General features: G+C 44.8%; 2 protein-coding genes and 1 long non-coding RNA gene across 3 annotated transcripts; 1 reads left to right on the plus strand and 2 right to left on the minus strand.

Moving 5' to 3' along the window:
* The first annotated feature begins 692 nt into the window (after positions 1–692).
* On the plus strand, positions 693–1,968 carry clrn3 (clarin 3). The gene is made up of 3 exons (XM_058062173.2): positions 693–924; positions 1,174–1,359; positions 1,691–1,968. The coding sequence occupies exons 1-3, from the start codon at positions 693–695 to the stop codon at positions 1,966–1,968; spliced, it is 696 nt and encodes a 231-aa protein (XP_057918156.2).
* A 4,779-nt stretch (positions 1,969–6,747) lies between these two features.
* LOC144895261 (uncharacterized) lies at positions 6,748–19,296 on the minus strand. Its single transcript, XR_013625757.1, has 5 exons — positions 18,536–19,296; positions 18,238–18,339; positions 7,341–7,441; positions 7,057–7,252; positions 6,748–6,850 (listed from the first exon to the last, which is right to left on the minus strand). It is a non-coding gene; the product is annotated as an uncharacterized LOC144895261 (long non-coding RNA).
* On the minus strand, positions 13,987–16,997 carry foxi1 (forkhead box i1). The gene is made up of 2 exons (XM_058062673.2): positions 14,933–16,997; positions 13,987–14,723 (listed from the first exon to the last, which is right to left on the minus strand). The coding sequence occupies exons 1-2, from the start codon at positions 15,531–15,533 to the stop codon at positions 14,218–14,220; spliced, it is 1,107 nt and encodes a 368-aa protein (XP_057918656.2). The 5' UTR covers positions 15,534–16,997; the 3' UTR covers positions 13,987–14,217.
* Positions 19,297–19,360: the final 64 nt, after the last annotated feature.

A 19,360-nucleotide genomic window follows, 5' to 3' on the forward strand; every position in this document is an offset into this window, starting at 1 on the left:
GCGATGAGATAATTATCTTAGCGGGTATAATACCGTTTATGATATCATATATATCATAGGATTTAGGATATAATACAGTTAAAAAATGTATTTTGTGGCGTACATTCTAAACATTAGGCACAGATTGAGTGACAATGAATGCCACAATAACTACCTGCTGGTAAAATCCACATATTTCAAGCTAAACTGAGCTCAAATATTTTTGAGGTGGTAAGATCACATGACAGTTGGCCTTCCTTGTAGGTAAAACATCCATTCATGTCCATTGTCATTTATGGCCCTTACACACATCCAGGAGTGGACTTTGAACGCAAGGCGGGGCTTCGGAAAGTGACTCAAAATGGATCCACATGTCCAGGGAAAGAATGAAGAATGAAAGCCTTATCCAAAGTAATGTTGTGTTAGTGGACTTTTTGGGCCAATAATTTGCCTGATGTGTGTGACGCGCACACACACACCCACACACACACCCTGAAGGAAGTTATGGATGTTCTCTCCTGAGACATGATCCTGATGTGACTGTATTGTTTCCATGGCAGCCATCTGGCTATTCAAAGGTCACAGCGATAACTGTTTTACAAGCAACATGTCACTCCACCCTGGCGGATAAGTCTAACAGTCTAACCCTTCGGCTGGTTGGAGGATGAGGAAGTTCCAGAGACCGTAGACCAGTTTGACCTCCCAACATTGCCATGCCGTCCACGTCCAAGACGCTGCACTTCCTGTCCAGTGCGCTGGCCACGTCCATATCGGTGGGCATCCTGGGCTTTGCCATGTCCTCGGAGTGGGCAACCAAGACCATGGTCTGCGCCAGGGGGGGAAGCAGCTTCTTCAACGGTTCCGCTACCATCAGGCTGGAGCTTTTTGACGCCAGGCTGGAGAGAGATATTTGCCCCCTGTTTGAACCGCCCGTGGACTTCCAAGGTGAAATCACGATATTTATAACCAACAAACATAAGTATGCATTATTGAGGCGTGTCCAGGAACATACCTGACCTTTAAACCCAGTCATTTGAGAATAATTATATATTATTTATAATAACATCATGTTTATTATAGCATATTTGACCTAGTCCAAAGAGTGACTCAAAATCGGTGTTTTTGAGCAATAATCCCTATGGACGTGTGTGTGTGTGTGTGTGTGTGTGTGCGCGTGTGTGCGTGTGTCTGCAGTGGTTCCCAAGCTGATAGAAACCAAGGGCGTCCCCGTGGTGCTGCACACCATGTCCTTATGTCTGCTGGTGTTGTGTCTGCTCTCCTCTGCCGTCAGCATCCTGATCTCGCTCTACAACAGCATCAGTAACCCGTACGAGACCTACATGGGGCCCGTTGGCGTCTACACCTGCAGCTCCATCAGTGGTCAGAATTAGGACATTTCATATGTTTGGTAGCAGCTAGCAGGAATATGTGTAAAAAGGCATCAACAATCTTTGTATTGTGATGTTAGAATACATTAGAATATACTAGGTTTGTTAGGGTCCACTTGCATGGGGGTCAAATGAGGACTGTGACCCATCAGATCCAGCAGATGGTGCTGATGGTGCTGATGGTGCAGTCTGTGGAAGTAGCCTGCTAGCTAACAACCGGATGCAAATATTGCCCTCCATAGTTTTCCACGACACCCATTCAAATGGATTTTGGACGCTTATTGTCGATGTTCTCATCCAAGGCCTTGCGTTGTTTCCTGTAGCCTGCTTCTCCTTCCTGGTCCTGGTCCTGTTTGTGGTGAACTTCCAAGCCACCACCATAGCGGAGGATCTGGTGAGGAGCTTTGCCGACAACGTCCCGGTGGACCTGAGGATCACCTCGTCGAAGATGCAGCTGGGCTACTACCTGCTCATCCCGTACATGGTGCTGTCGCTGCTCGCCGTGGCCCTCATCTACATTTACGACCACGCCGCCTACACCCAGCGGAGGGAGCAGCAGAGACCCACGGAGGACGCGCCCAAGGAGATCATGATGTACTAAATGGACATGTTATTTATCTTTGATGAAGCCGCTGTAATGACGCGTTAGTGATTGTGTGTTTGTACAGTTCATGAGATGAGAAAAAACGACAAAAGTAGAACAAAAGTAGAACAAACAGGAAAGGATGATAGTTTCTTCACTGCATTCTACTGCCCTCTAACGGCCAGGCTATGTAACTGCAACCTTATTACTGTGACACTGGCAATCAGCTCCAAGCATGTCTCTATAGACTAGGGGTGGGCAAACTACGGCCCGGGGGCCACATGCGGCCCACCAAGCGTTTCGATCCGGCCCGCCAGTTGTTTTCTAAGTATTTACATTTTTAACATACAGCTGATAGTATAAACATTTACAGATCAAATTAGACAAATAATTCAAGGGAAATTATAAGCATAAAATAGTGTGTGTTTAATATATGTTCTGGCCCCATGGACAATTTTGTTAACTCAATGTGGCCCACGAGTCCAAATATTTGCCCCCCCCCGGTCTAAACACACAACTCATTCACACCAACTTACGGCATGCTACAATGTGAAAGCAAAACTTTCAAAACTTTCAAGCAGATTTTGCCGCTTCGAGCGGACACCGTCCCCCCCCCATACAAATTCTACCTGAGATGGTGTTCTTTGTCTCTGCTGAGCATCCTATTGGTATCTGCAACAGGAACACGGAGGTCAAACACGGGCGTCTTCTTGCAGCCAGCTGGGATTGGCTTCACGCTGAGGTGTCCTGTTGCCGTTTCCCGCGTCCCATCACTCAACTGGGGGCCCGAGTCAGTTTGGACATGTCCTTTGCGGTCCCTCTCAAGCCCTCGTAACGCCTGCTAGCTGCCTTCAAAGCAGCCTCTCACACTTCAAGGCACCTGCAGAAGGACGTCCTCATTTGCTTTTTTCTTGGCTTTTGGGGCTTGTCAGCATCTCCGTGGATTACCTTCCTGGGAATGTGGATACTTGAAACTCCAAAGCCGGTCCAAGGAAGTGGACCGCTGTTTTATCTCCGTGCTTAGATTTTTTCATTCCCCAAATTGTCCCTCAAATCCAGACAAGGTTCAAGAAAGTTGAAATAGTTGGAAAGTTAAAAAAAAAAAACCAATGCAGAAATGTTTTTTTTAAATGCTGCAGAATAAAGTCAAAATATTACGTGAGAAAGTTGTATTCTATAAGGTCGAAGTCAAAGAATCAAAATGGCGGAGTTGCAAGCTCAACTAATCGATGAAGTCATCTTGCGGTGCGTTCACTGAATCGTGGAGAAGCCACACAAAAAAGTCTTAAAGGATCCCTTAAAGGATCTTTTTTTCTTCCAGCGTTTACGGCGCAAACACGATTTGAATGAAATCAAAGATGGCCGCTAATCTCTTCCCCTGTGGATGTGCTGTGAAGCAAACAGCAGGATTAAGTCGACTATGTGATAGGATTAAACGCAGATATTCTCTACCTGACAAACTTTACCTTCACACAACATCCCGCATGACACCGCCCTCTGAAATGGACACCTTCAGCTGCAGGGCACCGGGGGGAGGAGGGGGAGGAGGTGGAGGAGGTCCACATTCATGCTGAAGGACGCCACTCAGGCAGGTGAAGGGAGGTGGGGGGGTGGGGGGGAGGATGTATATCTGTACAATCTGTGGACCATGATTGGGTATAACCTGCGTATGAGGCAATATGAAGACTAGTCAGGAAGATTATATTCAATGAAAAAAATAATCATTTGGAAAAAAAATGTCTGAACATGCAGGGTATTATTTTTTTTATTAAATTAAATATTAATTAATTAATATAATTAATATATACTATATGAATTAATGTATTAAATAAAAACATTCAATATCTTTAAAAAATCATTATTATGAATTTAATGATGATAATAAGCTTATTTTTTTCCAGGGTAAAAAATATGAAAATATCTTAAAATATAAACGACACACATAGTGTTAGATGGTGTTAAATACAAATATTGGTCTTGTTATGAAATGCATATTTCGTCTTTTTTCCAGGTTATTTTCATGTGTTATGTTTAGGCTGTGTCGGGTCAAACGGTGCCAATTGGTTACTTAAATGTGGAGGGGGGGTGTCTATCACACCCATTGACATCCATCACAGCTGCCAATCAGCAGCAGAAGTGTCAGAGAAAGTGACTCCAAGCCCCGCCCCCTAATCCATCAGTCTTATGCCTCATCATCAGACGGTCTGGTCTGGACCCACCAGGACAGTCCAGTTGAGTCCCGGTTAAAGTCTAAAGGCTAAAGTCCACCCCGGTGTACCCGGGCCCCGCTATAGATGTTCTCTGGGTGTCTCAGCCATGCAGGTAAAGTGAAGAATTGGCTTCAGGTGATTTGGGGGGGAGGGGGGGGGGAGATGTTATCTGCTGTTAACAGAGGAATGACACCATAATGGAGCAGCAGGGGTGCAATTACCTTTTACCCCCCATTCCTCCACCTCCTTTCCTCCACCGTTACCTCCTCCCTCAGTGACAAATTAAGATTAATGATGGTGATACAGATGACCCCCCCCCCAACTCTTAAAAAACAGCAAAGACAGCCAATAAGCTGGTAAGATGGTCATCACTAATAAATCCGTGACTTCACTGTGACTGTACTTTCATACAATTAGCATGATAGCACATCATACGCTAACTGCATTCAGCACCAAAAGTCCACCTAAAACACCAATTGTGTGCTTTTCCCCCAAAATGTGTGTCATCAAGTTCAATATTTTGCAGTTATTTGACATATTTGTGTTTGTCTTCCAGGTTCCACTGTCGTATAAAAAGTATGGAGTAAAAGTATTTTCATAGTGCATGGTATGCTAACAGCATAAAGTGCAAAAGCTACAAAGTAGTACAAAGTACAAAGGCTTAAAAAATCATTGTTTGGCATATATTTTGCATTTATGAACCAATTTGTCTGCTAGCAACTATGCTACGTTAGCATTTTTATGTCACTGATGGTCCCAACTCCATGAATACGCCCAAAGATTCCCCTTAGGAACCCTGGAAAGGCCGCTTGGGGAGTGACAAGCATTCCATGAAGCTCATGAGGAGAACACCAAGGGTTTGCAGCCATATCAAAAAAGCCAAGGGTGGCAACTTGGAGGAATCTAAGAATATAAGACGTTTTTACAGTTACTTATTTGACACTTTTTTGTTAAGTACATAATTCCACGTGTTCATTCATGGTTTTGAGAATGTAAATATCGTCATGTAAAACATCCATGTATTTGCAATTTGCATGATCTGCAAGGGTTAGGGTTAGGGTTGGTCCACCTCTTGCCCAAAGTCAGCTGGGATAGGCTCCAGCATACCCCCGCGACCCTCGTGAGGATAAGCGGTATAGAAGATGGATGGACGGATGCTGCATGATATGAAGGATGATGCTAGTTATGATGCGTATGTTAGCGTGTATAAAAAGATGATGTACTGCATGTCAGCTTGTGTCACACATAAAACAAAAAGTGCTATGGTAGTTTCTGCATTGATCCTTATGAATGGTTTGGACAAGTTGTCTCATAAAGCTGTCAATCATCATGGTGGCGGACCACGTAGTGACGGACCACGTAGTGACGGACCACGTAGTGACGGACCACGTAGTGACGGACCACGTAGTGACGGACCACGTAGTGACGGACCACGTAGTGACGGACCACGTAGTGACGGACCACGTAGTGACGGACCACGTAGTGACGGACCACGTAGTGACGGACCACGTAGTGACGGACCACGTAGTGACGGACCACGTAGTGACGGACCACGTAGTGACGGACCACGTAGTGACGGACCACGTAGTGACGGACCACGTAGTGACGGACCACGTAGTGACGGACCACGTAGTGACGGACCAGGTAGTGACGGACCACGTAGTGACGGACCACGTAGTGGCGGACCACGTAGTGACGGACCACGTAGTGACGGACCAGGTAGTGACGGACCACGTAGTGACGGACCACGTAGTGGCGGACCACGTAGTGACGGACCACGTAGTGGCGGACCACGTAGTGACGGACCACGTAGTGACGGACCACGTAGTGACGGACCACGTAGTGGCGGACCACGTAGTGACGGACCACGTAGTGAAGGCCCGGAGGCTCCTTTAGGAGCGACTTCATCCGTCACTCACCCGGCAAAAGGAGCCACGTTGCTGCAACTCAATCCTCAACCCAGCAATCATATTTCCTAAAGTGCCTCTTTGACCTTTCACCCTGCCTGCTAAGACAGAATAGGCCCACAACGCACAACCAACCGGCGGATAATCAACTTTGTGTTTTTTAATGCAACTGCTGTGTGGGAGAAACAATGGCGGCCCCCTCCAGGCGGCGGCGGTCAGTGTCATTCAGCAGCGTGGAGACACGGCGTCTGACCGCTGGAGGGGCGAAGCCCTGTGCTTCAGGCCCGTTGAACAATTAGTCCGACGTAGCTGACCCCCGCTTGGCTACAGGCCCGACTGGCCCCCCCACTACAACCAGGGTTCCATGTATGGTCACTGGTTTAGGGCCCACAATCATAAGGTAGGAGGCCATCTTGGCCAATCAGAAAGCACTGCGGATAATAAAATAAAGGAGACCATTTTTTATTTGTTAATAGATAATATTCATCCATCCTTTTTCTATGCTGATTATCCTCTAATAGATAACGTCATATAATATTTATATTTATATATTTTTTTAAACATGATGAAAAGTAATGGAGGAGAACATAAAAATAACAGTGCCCCCCCCACGCCCCCCCCATCTATCAATGGTGGTGTAAAGGAAGAAGTGCTAATGGTGAAGATAAGACTATCTTCACCTCGTGTGTCACCTCATCACCTCGTGCTGCTGTGTCAACGACGGACGGAAGAGGCCGCGGAGGTGGGGAACCCGGAGATGGATGCCGGGGGAGGATGTCATGTCTGTGAGAGAGAGAGAGAGAGAGAGAGAGAGAGAGAGAGAGAGGGAGAGCAAGAGAGAGAGAGAGAGAGAGAGAGAGAGAGAGAGAGAGAGGAGGGAAAGAGAGAGGATCACCTTGCCAAAATCCACCATGAAACCTCATCACTCTGTGCACTTTAGCGTAGCGGCCGGAGCCGCCACGTATGTTAGCAAGGGTGTAGAAACTCACCCTGGGGCGACACTCAGGACCCCCCCCCCCCCCCCGCCCCCCCCGGCCACCTCTTCCCATTGTCATCAGCCCGTCTCTCAGCCTCTTCATCCGCCACTTTGCCTGCAGCCAAGTCACTTCCTGCCGCCACATTCTTCCTCCCTCCATTACCCCCGAGGAGGAGCCAGGGAAACGGGGCCGAGGTGGACTCCCAGGCCTGGTCAGGAGAGTACGGATGAATAAGCAACCAGCTGCTTATAAAGCTATAAACTATCTGGGGGGGAGAAGGACAAGCATGAACTCACCTTGAGAGCTTCTCCCCACACGGCCCGTTTGGGTGGATGCACCCATGCCAGCGTCATGTATGGGTGCTGTAGCACAAGAAGGTCCTAGAAGGTCTCACATCCTGAGGAGAAGAATGGAGGACGCTTGGAAACACTTGATGAGCATCAGAGCACAAAAGTATGCAAACTATGAGTTGGAGTCACAGGTTCAATGTTAAAAGCCAAATAGTTGGTCCATTTGTGTTAGCATTAGCATTAGCATTAGCATTGATGAGTACCAAAGCAATGATGGACCCCAGCGCTAATACTAACATATCTTCTAGATGAGCTGCAGGACACTAAAACAAGCATCACTGCCAACTAGTGGCCCGGCATGCACATTACACATTTGTACTTTATGGTGATCACGGCTTTTTATGGAGATCTTTTAGCAGGAATTCATGCTAATATGTTTTTATAAACACCTTTTAACAAGAATTCATGCTAATATGCTTTTATAAACACCTATTAACAAGAATTCATGCTAATATGTTTTTATAAACACCTATTAACAAGAATTCATGCTAATATGTTTTTATAAACACCTTTTAGCGGGAATTCATGCTAATATGTTTTTATAAACACCTTTTAACAAGAATTTATGCTAATTTGTTTTTATAAACACCTTTTAGCGGGAATTCATGCTAATATGTTTTTATAAACACCTATTAACAAGAATTCATGCTAATATGTTTTTATAAACACCTATTAACAAGAATTCATGCTAATATGTTTTTATAAACACCTTTTAGCGGGAATTCATGCTAATATGTTTTTATAAACACCTTTTAACAAGAATTTATGCTAATATGTTTTTATAGACACCTTTTAGCGGGAATTCATGCTAATATGTTTTTATAGACACCTTTTAACAAGAATTTATGCTAATATGTTTTTATAGAGACCTTTTAGTGGGAATTTATGCTAATATGTTTTTATAGAGACCTTTTAGTGGGAATTTATCCTAATATGTTTTTATAGAGACCTTTTAGTGGGAATTTATGCTAATATGTTTTTATAGAGACCTTTTAGTGGGAATTTATGCTAATATGTTTTTATAGAGACCTTTTAGTGGGAATTTATGCTAATATGTTTTTATAGAGACCTTTTAGTGGGAATTTATGCTAATATGTTTTTATAGAGACCTTTTAGCAGGAATCCAAGCTAACATGTCAGAGGTCACCCTCCATGCTTTTAGACTGTGGGTTTCACCTCCAAACGATAGCACTTGGTCACCACATTTTCTTTGCTTTCTTAATGGTAACAGCTTGGAAGGCTTCGGTGGGAAACTAACCCCCCCCCCACTAAGTCCTGAAGGAATTTCCTCCCTCGGGGATGCCTTAGTGATGTCCATCTCCTCCAAGTCCATCACGACGGAAACTTGATAACTTGACACTCAGTTAAGCGAGTCCTGCTGTGTCTTTAGGAGATAAACGTCCAACATCTAACATCTAACTTGAATGTCTTTTAACCTGACAATAACAATGTTGAAAAAGTTCTAATGAACCCCAATCATTCTTTTGCATCAGTGTTGTTGTCCGAGGGGGGGGGCGGAAAAATCTGAAAAATCACATTTATTTGGAGTGGCCAATTAATTGGCCGATGAATTTATCCCAGAGATAGAACTCTTCCACTCAGGGCATGTGGTCTTTCCCAACCCAGAGGGTGAAATCCCTTTTCCAGCTGAGAACCGTGGACTTGGATTTGGAGGTGCTCAGTCTCATTCCAGAAGTTTCACACTCAACTGCAACTCAACCCCAGTCCATGCTGAAGGTCACAGCCCGATGCCATCAGGACCCCATCCTCGAGACAAGGTCCTAAAGCTCCAGAACTGGACTCCATCGACATCGGAAAAAAATCAGGCCAACGTCTACTGGAAACAGGTTCCACTTACTGCTGACAATGAGAACCAGGTTCCTGCTCCAGTTGCACAAGAACCGAATGGCACGTAGTAGCACGCCTTACTCAATTCCTTACTTCCGGAGCACCCCCCCCCCCCCCCACAGGACACCACAAGGGACATGCTCCAAGTCCCCAAATTATAGGATCCGTCCAGCAGAGGTCCTCGCTGCCTCCGCGTTCCTCCATCCAGAAACCAAAATCCCGCCATAAAATGTGATCCGTATGGGAACGTGTTGCGGCAGGAGTGATTTATCCTCCTGGAATAAACATGAAATACAGGTGAGGACACTTTGAAGGGGACGGACGGCAGGTGTGAAATCCGGCAACAGAAAAGTGTAAGACATACGTTATTGTGCCGGCAACCTCCTGCCATGCTTCTGGAACAAAGCCCAACATTCACTCGCTTTTCTGATAAAACTGCTCCTTTTTTATAACCTGGCTTTACTGCCTCCGTGACCCGAGTGCCAGTGAGGGGCGATGCAGGGGGGGATTCAAACGTTATTCTTCACGCTTGTCCAAAGCGTTCCAATCCTTTAAGTGTGACACAATCGCTCAACGCAGGAATGCGACCTGCTGAGATTTCCACCTGCCTGCCCGGAGACGTCCCAAAGCGTCCCATCAGCGGGCATGGGGGGGGGGGGGTGGCACGGCCTCAAAGCGTCACTCGTGGCTCGTATGGCCAGGAACCACCGGAAAACAAGACCATCAGGATTAGACACAGAATCCATTCTTGATGTCCAAATACTTTTGATGGTGAAATAATAACGACCATGAGAAGGATGGAAGGGATCGCATTCCACAACATAGATGGGTCCTACACTTTGTGTGTGTAGTTTTCATTAAAATTGATTGTGCTCTTCATTAAAAGGGAGGGTTGCCCCCCCCCCCTTAAATATAGTGGTGGAACATGGGGGCCATTAAGCTGTCAGTGCAAAATATGAAGTACTCTTCCTTATGATTATCTACTCAGTATCATTAGTATCATTACATGATGGCTGCTTTAGACATTAGACAACCAGAACCCAACAGAACACTGAATGGGGGGGGGGGGGTTGGCCTCCAGGACATGCCCCCCCCCCTTGCTGGAATCCCGTTTGGACTCTGCAGCAGACACGTGAGTGGAGTCATGATGTGCGAGACCAGCAGACTAGCTTGATGACGACGAGAGAGACACCCCCCACCCCAAAGCATCGCTGCCGCCATTGTGATGTAAGTGCGGGCCACAAGCTTGATTAGCATAATGATTAGCATAACGATTAGCATAATGATAAGATAGCGACACCTCCCTTTCAGTTCTATCAGCTGCGTGTAATGAAAGGCATAATTACACCATCGATAAAAGGAGGAGCAGTGACAGCTGCACAAAGCCATGCTGGCCCAGACCCGACCCGGCCAATTAACAATTTTCAAAGAGCCACTCGTCATGATCACATAATCATCGTCACAGTTTTCATTGATTTACACATAAAATATAAATATTTTATTTCTTTTCTCATCTTACTTTTCATTTATTTTAGAATTAGATATTCTTATAATTTAATTTGAATAATTATATTGTTATTAATTTTTAAATTAAATTAAATGATTAAATTAAATCATTCTAATTACTTTATATTTATTTACAACAATAAAAAATGTAAGCATTCTTTTTACAAATAATTGTTATTTAATCAGGATTATCCTAAAGCAACTTCCCAAAATTTGGGGGATAAATAGACTATTTTTTTGTAAATAAAATGTTGTTTTTTGTTTGTTTTTATTATGGAAATAAATATACAGAACTTCTCAAAATGATAATACAATTGGGGGACCCCCCCACCCCCCCACCCCACCCAAAAGAGTGTGTATGTGTGGTGCAAAGAGTAGACACATATTTGTGTACGTAGTGTTTGCATATAAAAGTCAAATGTTAGCATTATTAGCCCACAATGCCTCAGAAGTGACCGGGGGCCTTGAAGTGGAGGTGAGGATTAGAGGCTGGGGCCTGGTGGGGGGGTCCGTCTGTCCCCTTGGAAAGGCTATGATTGAAAGGCCTTGAGCCTCCAGATCATCAGCAGCTTACGTGGACCACAACTTAAATGTTGACGGGACCCTTTATTGGGGTCCTTGCAAAGGGCGCGTTTGATGGTCTAGGCCAGGGGTGGGATGGGGGGGGGGGTGGCGAGGGCTCCGCGGGTCTCTGAAGCTCAGTCTGTCTCCCTTCTGCTGTCTCTCTATTGGTATGCATCCCTCATAATAGAGTGGGAGGTGGGGGGTCTCATTAGGCCCTGGGGGTGTGTTGTTTTGGTGGTTGGAGGAATGGGGGGGGGTCTCCTGGGGGCCGTGCTGGGAGAACAGGTGAAACTTAGTTTCATTTTCTTATTTGCTCCTGCACGGCCAACAAAGCGGTCCAGGTGGGCCATCCGTCTCTCGCTGCTATGGTGTGAGACATGTCCCTGCGGAACGCCACTTCCTGTCTGTGACAAGCAGCCTGAGATGATGTTTATCATCATGTTATTATCTACTAATTTAGATATTATTATAGATATAATATAGATAATTTATTATTCAAAATGAAAAATACAAAACAAATTGTGATTATTTAATATTTATTATAATGATCTTATTTTTTCTTATTATTAATAAAATAAATATGCTGTAGATATTATTACAAAATGATAAAAATTTATTATTTTTATGTACTGTATTTAATTTTTATTTTAATTTGACATAGTCATAATTTCCTGATTTGTTTTGATATATTACGTCTTTTTGAATATATAAATATGAATGTAATATTTCTTATTACAAATTTCTCACAGTCATTGATTGGAATGTAAAACTAATTGCAATAATCTGAAACAATGATAACCATTTTTCTTTGACCTGTTGTTACCTGCTGTTTTGACAGAATGAGCAACTAATCTATGGAGTCTCCAATAAAGAATCTATTACATTTTGATGGACAACTGGACTCTTTTTCCAATACAATTCAACAAATGAACATAAACTACGACCTGCAAATGACCCCCCGGGCCACAGTTTGGACACCCCTGCCTTACCTGGGCTATTAAACACGATATTGGCTGCTCTTTCCCTGACGGCCACCATCGGCGCTTGGCTGTTTGCTAGGTTTCATCTCGCCACTAAAAGTTGGCATCTCTGCCGCCTCGGCTTGGATGGCAAAGGTCAGGAATAAAAGATGATGCGCTAATGTGACAACAAAGACTCGGTCCACAAATATTCCAGCGATGGACGGAGGGAGGGATGGGAAGGCTGGGGGGGGCTTGGGGATAGGTTACATTGTTTGGGGGATCGCTTGTCCAGGGTGAGCGACATGAAGACAGGCGCTGCATGTGGATTTACTGGCCTCGTTCTGCTCCGTTAATCCTCTCTCGGGATAGCGGAACGCAGACTCTGCATGACCGACGCCATCACGACCATCTTGGAGGGTGAAAATCCCAGATGGACAGTTGAGCTCATTTACCACAAACTTCAGTGGAGTGGAGACCTCTGCCAAGGCTCAACTCACTCAAAGCTCCGTATTGGTGCTCATTGGTGTTTCATTCTACTTCCTGTTTCATGGAAGATGATGCAATCAGCACAGGACTGTACCATTTTCATTGGTGAGTGGAGTGGGGATAATATTTATCCATCCAGCCATTTTCTGTACCGCTTATCCTCACGACGGTTGTGGTTATGCTGGAGCCTATCCTAGCCGTCGTCTGACGAGAGGCGGGGTCCACCATAGACTGGTGGCCAGCCAATCACAGGGCACATATTCAATCAAACTAATATCACTGAATATCAATAAAACTTGATTTTAAATGACATCATCACTAAAGACAAGCAGTGCTTGTTTGTTTGCAGTATTCTACCAGCTAGTTGAAAGTACTTCTAGTAGAAGTATTTTCTACTGTCAGCACAAATGGTGTTGCTTTTGGCTACGTGGGGTGAAAGGTCACACAGGTGGCACTCCTTCATGGATTATTCCTGCACGCAAGAGAATGACAACAATCAAACATCCTGCAGGTGCCAGAGTTCAGAGGTGAGTTTCCCTCACCACTAATTAGTGGTAGAAAGTGTTTTTAGGACGGAACAGGAAGTAGAACCACAGCCGCCAGTGTGAGAACTCGGACTGAGCCAGAACCGGTCTTTGTTCGCTCGGCACAGATAATGGCCTCCAAAATGTGTCCTGAGGGCCGCCGTTTGTTCCCACATCTTCAGATGGCAATATTTTCATTTGAGCCCAGGAGGGGAGCGCTCCCCATGCCAGCTCCTATTGTGCTCGCTGGAAAGTGTTGTCAATTAATTCCTGCTTTTATTCCTGCAGCACGCAGTGCCTGACCAGACTCCATTATGTGCCAATTAAGAGGTGTTTCCTTCTATGTAGGGCTTTGTCGGGGTGCGGCCTTCAACATTTGCTTCATTTTTGGATTTATTTGACAGATTCCACAGCCAGGCATCACGTGGCGACGAGGAGGATCGGCGGCAGGTCTGAGCGTGACATGCCTAGACGGGTATGGGCAGGTGCAATATCCCGGTAACACACAAAAAAAAGATGAACTTGTGAACCGGAGCTGAAGCGAGTTAAAGTCCGATTAGGGGCGACAGGCGGAAAATGTTTGAGTTTGACGCAAATTACAGTCACTTGACTTGCAGACGGGACTGACTCCATGATGAAGGATGCTCCTATTGGGGGTCCCTTCATTAAAAAGTGAATTATTAGACAAAGAGGGGAGACACCTGATCCAATCATAAAAAAAGACTTTTATTCCAACACCAGTTTAAATAAAACACAAATACATACAAAATAATCTCTGTACATTTGGCTACAAAAAGTTTACAAAAGTATAATTCAAGGTTGTGATGACTTACAGAAATGAATCATTTTTTTTACAACGCAATTATGCAAACAAAAACAGCTGTTTACCCTAAATTGGATAAATGATTAGGATTATTTTGTGTAACACCCCCATTAAACCTCAGTTCCTTCCCTGCTGTACACCAGGTTGTTGACAGTAAAATGGTTGGAAAGGTTATAATAGTTCATTCTGCTGTCACAGTTGAGCGGAGAGATCACCGAGGGCGAGTAGGAGCCCAGTCCGCTCACGGCCTCTCGGCCTTGGAACAACTCCCCGAGGTGACCCGAGCCCGAGTCCCGCTCGGGAGCCCGAGAGGCCTCGGCTCCGCCCACGTTGGCCGCCAGCAGCGAGTTGACGCCGGACATAAAGCCGTTAAAACACGGGCTGTGCTCGGCCGAGTCGGACGGCGACGACCGGGGCTCCGTGGAGGTAGGAGAACCGCGGAGGCTGGGCGGAGAGGAGCTGAGCAAGCTGGCCGTGTCTGAGAGCTTGTGCTGGGCGTCCGAGTCCGGGTTGTCCCCCGCTGTGATGTCGGCTCGTCTTTTTCGCTTCCGGCGAAAGTTGCCGTTGTCGAACATCTTTTCGCAGTTGGGGTCCAGCGTCCAGTAGTTCCCCTTTCCTGGATCAAAAACGAGGGTTAAAATCCCTTCTTAAAACTACAAAGTTGTAGTTCATTTCCAAGGTAAGCTAAAGTCGGGGTTAGCTAACCACGACGCCAATTCAAACGCAAGTAGACATTTCGTACATTTTATATACCCACGGAGTTCTAAACTGAAAGAGATTTTAGTTTCCACTTTTTAGCGAAAGAGCAACGCAAGCCAGACTCACCGGGGTCGTCCTCGTCCCGGGCCACCTTCTTGAAGCAGTCGTTGAGAGATAAATTGTGGCGTATGGAGTTCTGCCAGCCGGCTTTGCTCTTCTTGTAGAAGGGGAAGTTATCGGCCACGTACTGGTAGATCTGACTCAGGGTCAGTTTCTTGTCCTGGGCGCTCTGGATGGCCATGGCGATCAGAGCCGAGTACGAGTACGGAGGCCGGACCATCTTGAAGAGCTCCTGCTGGCCGGAGATGGACAGCCAGCCCAGGTCGGCGCCACCCAGACCCCCCGGGGCGCCCAGGAGCTGCCTCTGCCCGGAGCCGAAGCCGGACTGCAGGTAGGTGGAGCCGCTGCCCCCCGTTGGGAGGTACGGCGAGGAGGAGGAGTTGATGCCGGTGCCGTTGAGCCACAGGTAGGGGTTGGTGGGCGGGGTGGCGTAGTCGCCGAGCCCGTAGCCGGAGGGGTGGCTGGCGGCTCTCTGGGGATGGTGATGGAAGTTCTGGTGCTGGTAGACGCCGTAGTTGTCGCAGTAGACGGCCATGTCTAGGAGGTCCTGGGCGCTGTGGTGCTGGAGGGGGCTGCTCTGCTGGTTCGGGGGTCCGAAGGCGTTCATAATCCGAACCTCGTCTGTGCTCGTCTTTGCCTCCGGACTGAACTCCACTCGGGATGGGAGGGGTATTTATGGGCAGGGGCCGGGTGGAGCCCGCTGAAGAGAACTTTTTGTTAGGGTCGCCCCCGGTTCTGTCCCCCCACACCCCCCCCTTTCTGAAGCCACTTGAAACAAGTCAATCTGCCTTTGAATGAGCACCGATACCATCTTTTCTTCTGCGTAATTACGCTCAAGGAGCCTCGCTTTTTGTTTTTTTTTTTTAAACCAAAATGAAATCAAACTTAACTACAGAGAATCAATACATTACATAATTAGTGATACTAAATATTTGAGTAAAGACGAAATTGCTTCAATTTTAAATACAGGACATATTTAAAAAATAGTAAGGTTTTATATTTTATATCTAATCATATCACTTGTTTTCATTAAATGAATTCAAAATGAAACGAATCACCATTAGACAGCTAAATGAGTGCTATGTATACTAATAATAATAAATATAAGAGAAATAAAAACTGTAAAAGTGTAGTGTAATAGTGTATTGTAGATTTGTAGAAACTTTTTGCTATTGTCAAAACATATATAGTCATTCTAAAAAGTTGTTTGAAATTATACATGAACAAATAAATAATTATAAAATCAGAAACTCTGCACTTCATATGGTAAAATAGCCATGAAAAATATGCCTTATTTGTTGTAAAACATTTTTTAAAGTTGTGAGATGAGACAGTCACAAATGTAAGTTAAAGGTAGATCTTATGTGTTATAATATACTATATAGGTACATAAAAGTGGATGGCAGCACAATTACCAGTTTGAGTTGCATTCAAAGTCACGTCCATGTTTCACGGAGAGGCACGACAACCACTCCATACTTTCGACAGTGTCATTTGTACTTGAAGACAAGTGGTTGTTTCTGTTGTTCCGTCAAAGTCATTGCAATTGTTGTTCTTGTCTCTTTTTGTCTTCTTTTCTATCCCCTCCAGCTCCAAATGTGCACAACAACAAAACATCAAATAAAGCCAAATAATACTCCATATAATAGGGGTAATAAGGGCTAGCTTACATTTTTCCCTGGCAGAGCAAATCTGTTTAGCATGTAAGGGTATTTATATTAATAATACTATCTGACCCAATGGCTGCACAGGACAAGAAAAAAAGACAAGCACATGTATGTCCTTAAAAGGGTAAACCCCGCCCCTTTGCGTCCCTAAATGTAACTAAAGTGAGCCTGTATGTTGTGTAGCCCGTCAGATTCAAGTTGACAGATGTCAAACAGGTCACGACAACGTCAGAGTCTTGAGTCTGCATTGTTGGTCTGTCATCCTTCATTGCTGCTTTTTCCCTCCTAAGAGGATCAAGGGAATCCCTGCAGGATGGCAAACCTCCACAGGTGAGAATCCACCTCCTTGTGGCCTCTCAGCGGACCACTCTCTCCTAAAACGAGTGCACCAACACTCTTTTGTGTGTGTGTGTGTGTGTGTGTGTTAAATGCTGATTAGTGCTGACATGTAGTTACCTTTAGACTTTAGGCCACTAAAACTATGACACCTGCAGTCATTTCAGCTATTTTGGCTATTATCTATTTTATTTAGTACATGTCATTTTGGCTACCTCATAAATTAGTCACAGTATTTAAAATTAATTTTTTTTAAAGTATATATTAAAAACATCAATTAAAATACTAATTTTACATGATGATGTATCAATAAATAAAAAAAATCTTTACATTTTAAAATAAACTGCAACAGCTATAATTAATTTAAACTTACGTTAAAAGTACATTAGATACGTATATCATAAATTAAACAGTATAGTGAAAACTAAATATAAGCACTATGGGAAACTTAACATTTGCAGCATTTCTCACTTCAGCTTCACACGTGTACATTCATTTAAATATAATAATAGAAAAACATCAAGAAAAAAAACAAATGTGGAAAGTTCCTCCTTGTGTTTAGAGCAGGTGAAGGTGAACGTTTGCAGCATTTCTCACTTCAGTTTCACATGTGTATATGAATTTGAATATGACAAATACTACAGTAGATACTAGAAGATGAATGCTATATGAAAGAATGTCAGGAAAAACCTCCCAAATGTAGAAAGTTCCGCCTTGTGTTTTGATCAGGTAAAGGTGAACATTTGGAGCATTTCTCACTTCAGTTTCACATGTGTATATGAATCTAAATATGACAAATACTACAGTAGGTGCTAGAAGATGAAAACATGAAATAATGTCAAGAAAAACCTCCTAAAGTTCCTCCTTGTGTTTGGAACAGGTAGAGGTGCTCAGATACCGTAGCTTTAAGACCCCCCGTAGACCCCCTAACCCTAACCCCGGCCTTGCTGCCATCCCCTCCATCTGAATTCAATTATTTGTACACAATAACATCACGTGACAAAGTGTAGCCACGTCAGAGTAAGCATCCATAACGACGCCTTTATACAGTAGTTGCAGTAACACAACAATCCACAAGAGGGCATTGTTGCCTCATTCTTCTTTGGAACGAATAAGGAACAAATGGCGACTGGAAGGGAAAACGAAGCACTTGGGAGTAATACTTGCCGCCATAGCTTAACATTTGGGGTATATACCGCCCTCTAATGGTCGGTGTTATATCTGCTATTACACATTCGGAAACATTTGATCGTTATTTCCAAGTGAGGGACATAGTGCCATCCAGGTATGATTCCAAGGAACACTCACCTTCATAAAACGTCACTTGACTCCCTTATTGATCATTTCCTGATCCTCATTTCCTGTGTCTCTTCATGTGTTTGGTAAGCCCCCGTTGTCCTCTGGCTCCACCTGCAGGTTGACAACAGTAAGTACAGTCAGTCGAGGGAAGAGCAAGGAAGAATCCATTGAAGTCCATCCCTTGTGAGGTAATTATTACATTTTTTTCTCCATAACCTTAACTTTGTTGTGCCTGAGAGGCACATTTAGCCATATTTTATTGAGCAGCCATAAAAAGAAAACAAGTAAACAAAAAAACTGTACTCACCCTAAACTTTGATGTGCCGGGGGGGCCAGTCTCTTCACATTCCAACTGTCAAACATCCGACCTTTCGTCTTCTATCGTGGTGAGTATTCTTCATTTGGTCAGGACCCAGATACGTCATTTCCTGTTTTATGGTCGTCATCATCTTCCTGTGCGTCACTGGGATACGTTGAGGGGTTCCATCACAAGCACGCCACCACATAAAAATACGTAGAAAAAGTCTCCAGCATGTGGAGTTCCTCATTCAGCTGAAGCCTCACGTGATGTCGACTGGAAGTTGAAGGTGCTCGATCCTCCACTCAGAGGTTGTTTGGGGTAGGTTCACACCCCTGCTTGTTTTGGGTGCTTTGGTGCAGCAGCTGTAGTCCTTCCTTTTCACTACGTCTAAATCCTTCTTACCTCATGTTTTGTCCGCTGCTTTTCAGTTCCTAAATTGAAAATGAGCTCCCCTGCTGGAGCCTACTACACGGGCACATGGTGTGGTATGGTATCCTCAAAAATACATTCAAGGGTAAAGAAACAAACAACCCCCAATGAACAAGAACATGAAATAAAGCCCCCTCCAGGCAGCTGTTTAAAGCGCCCATGCAGCATCGTACCCGCACATGCTGTCTTTAAGTGCAATCAAACGTGATTGATTGACAGGCAGCCGTGATTCAAGTGGGTGTGAACACGGCCGCTAGAAGGCAAAGCAGATATTTACAAGGACAAACGTGCACGTTTGGCAGCGGAGAGAGGAGGAAATACTCGCCTTATTAGGGAAATGACAAATGAGCTGTGGATGGAGTGTTCTGTAAATACCCCCCCCCACCTATCCCCCCCACATAC

Source organism: Doryrhamphus excisus, unplaced genomic scaffold (genome assembly GCF_037039965.1).
Source record: "Doryrhamphus excisus strain RoL-2023G ecotype Guam unplaced genomic scaffold, RoL_Dexc_Guam_v1.1 HiC_scaffold_24, whole genome shotgun sequence".
NCBI classification, from domain to species: domain Eukaryota; kingdom Metazoa; phylum Chordata; class Actinopteri; order Syngnathiformes; family Syngnathidae; genus Doryrhamphus; species Doryrhamphus excisus.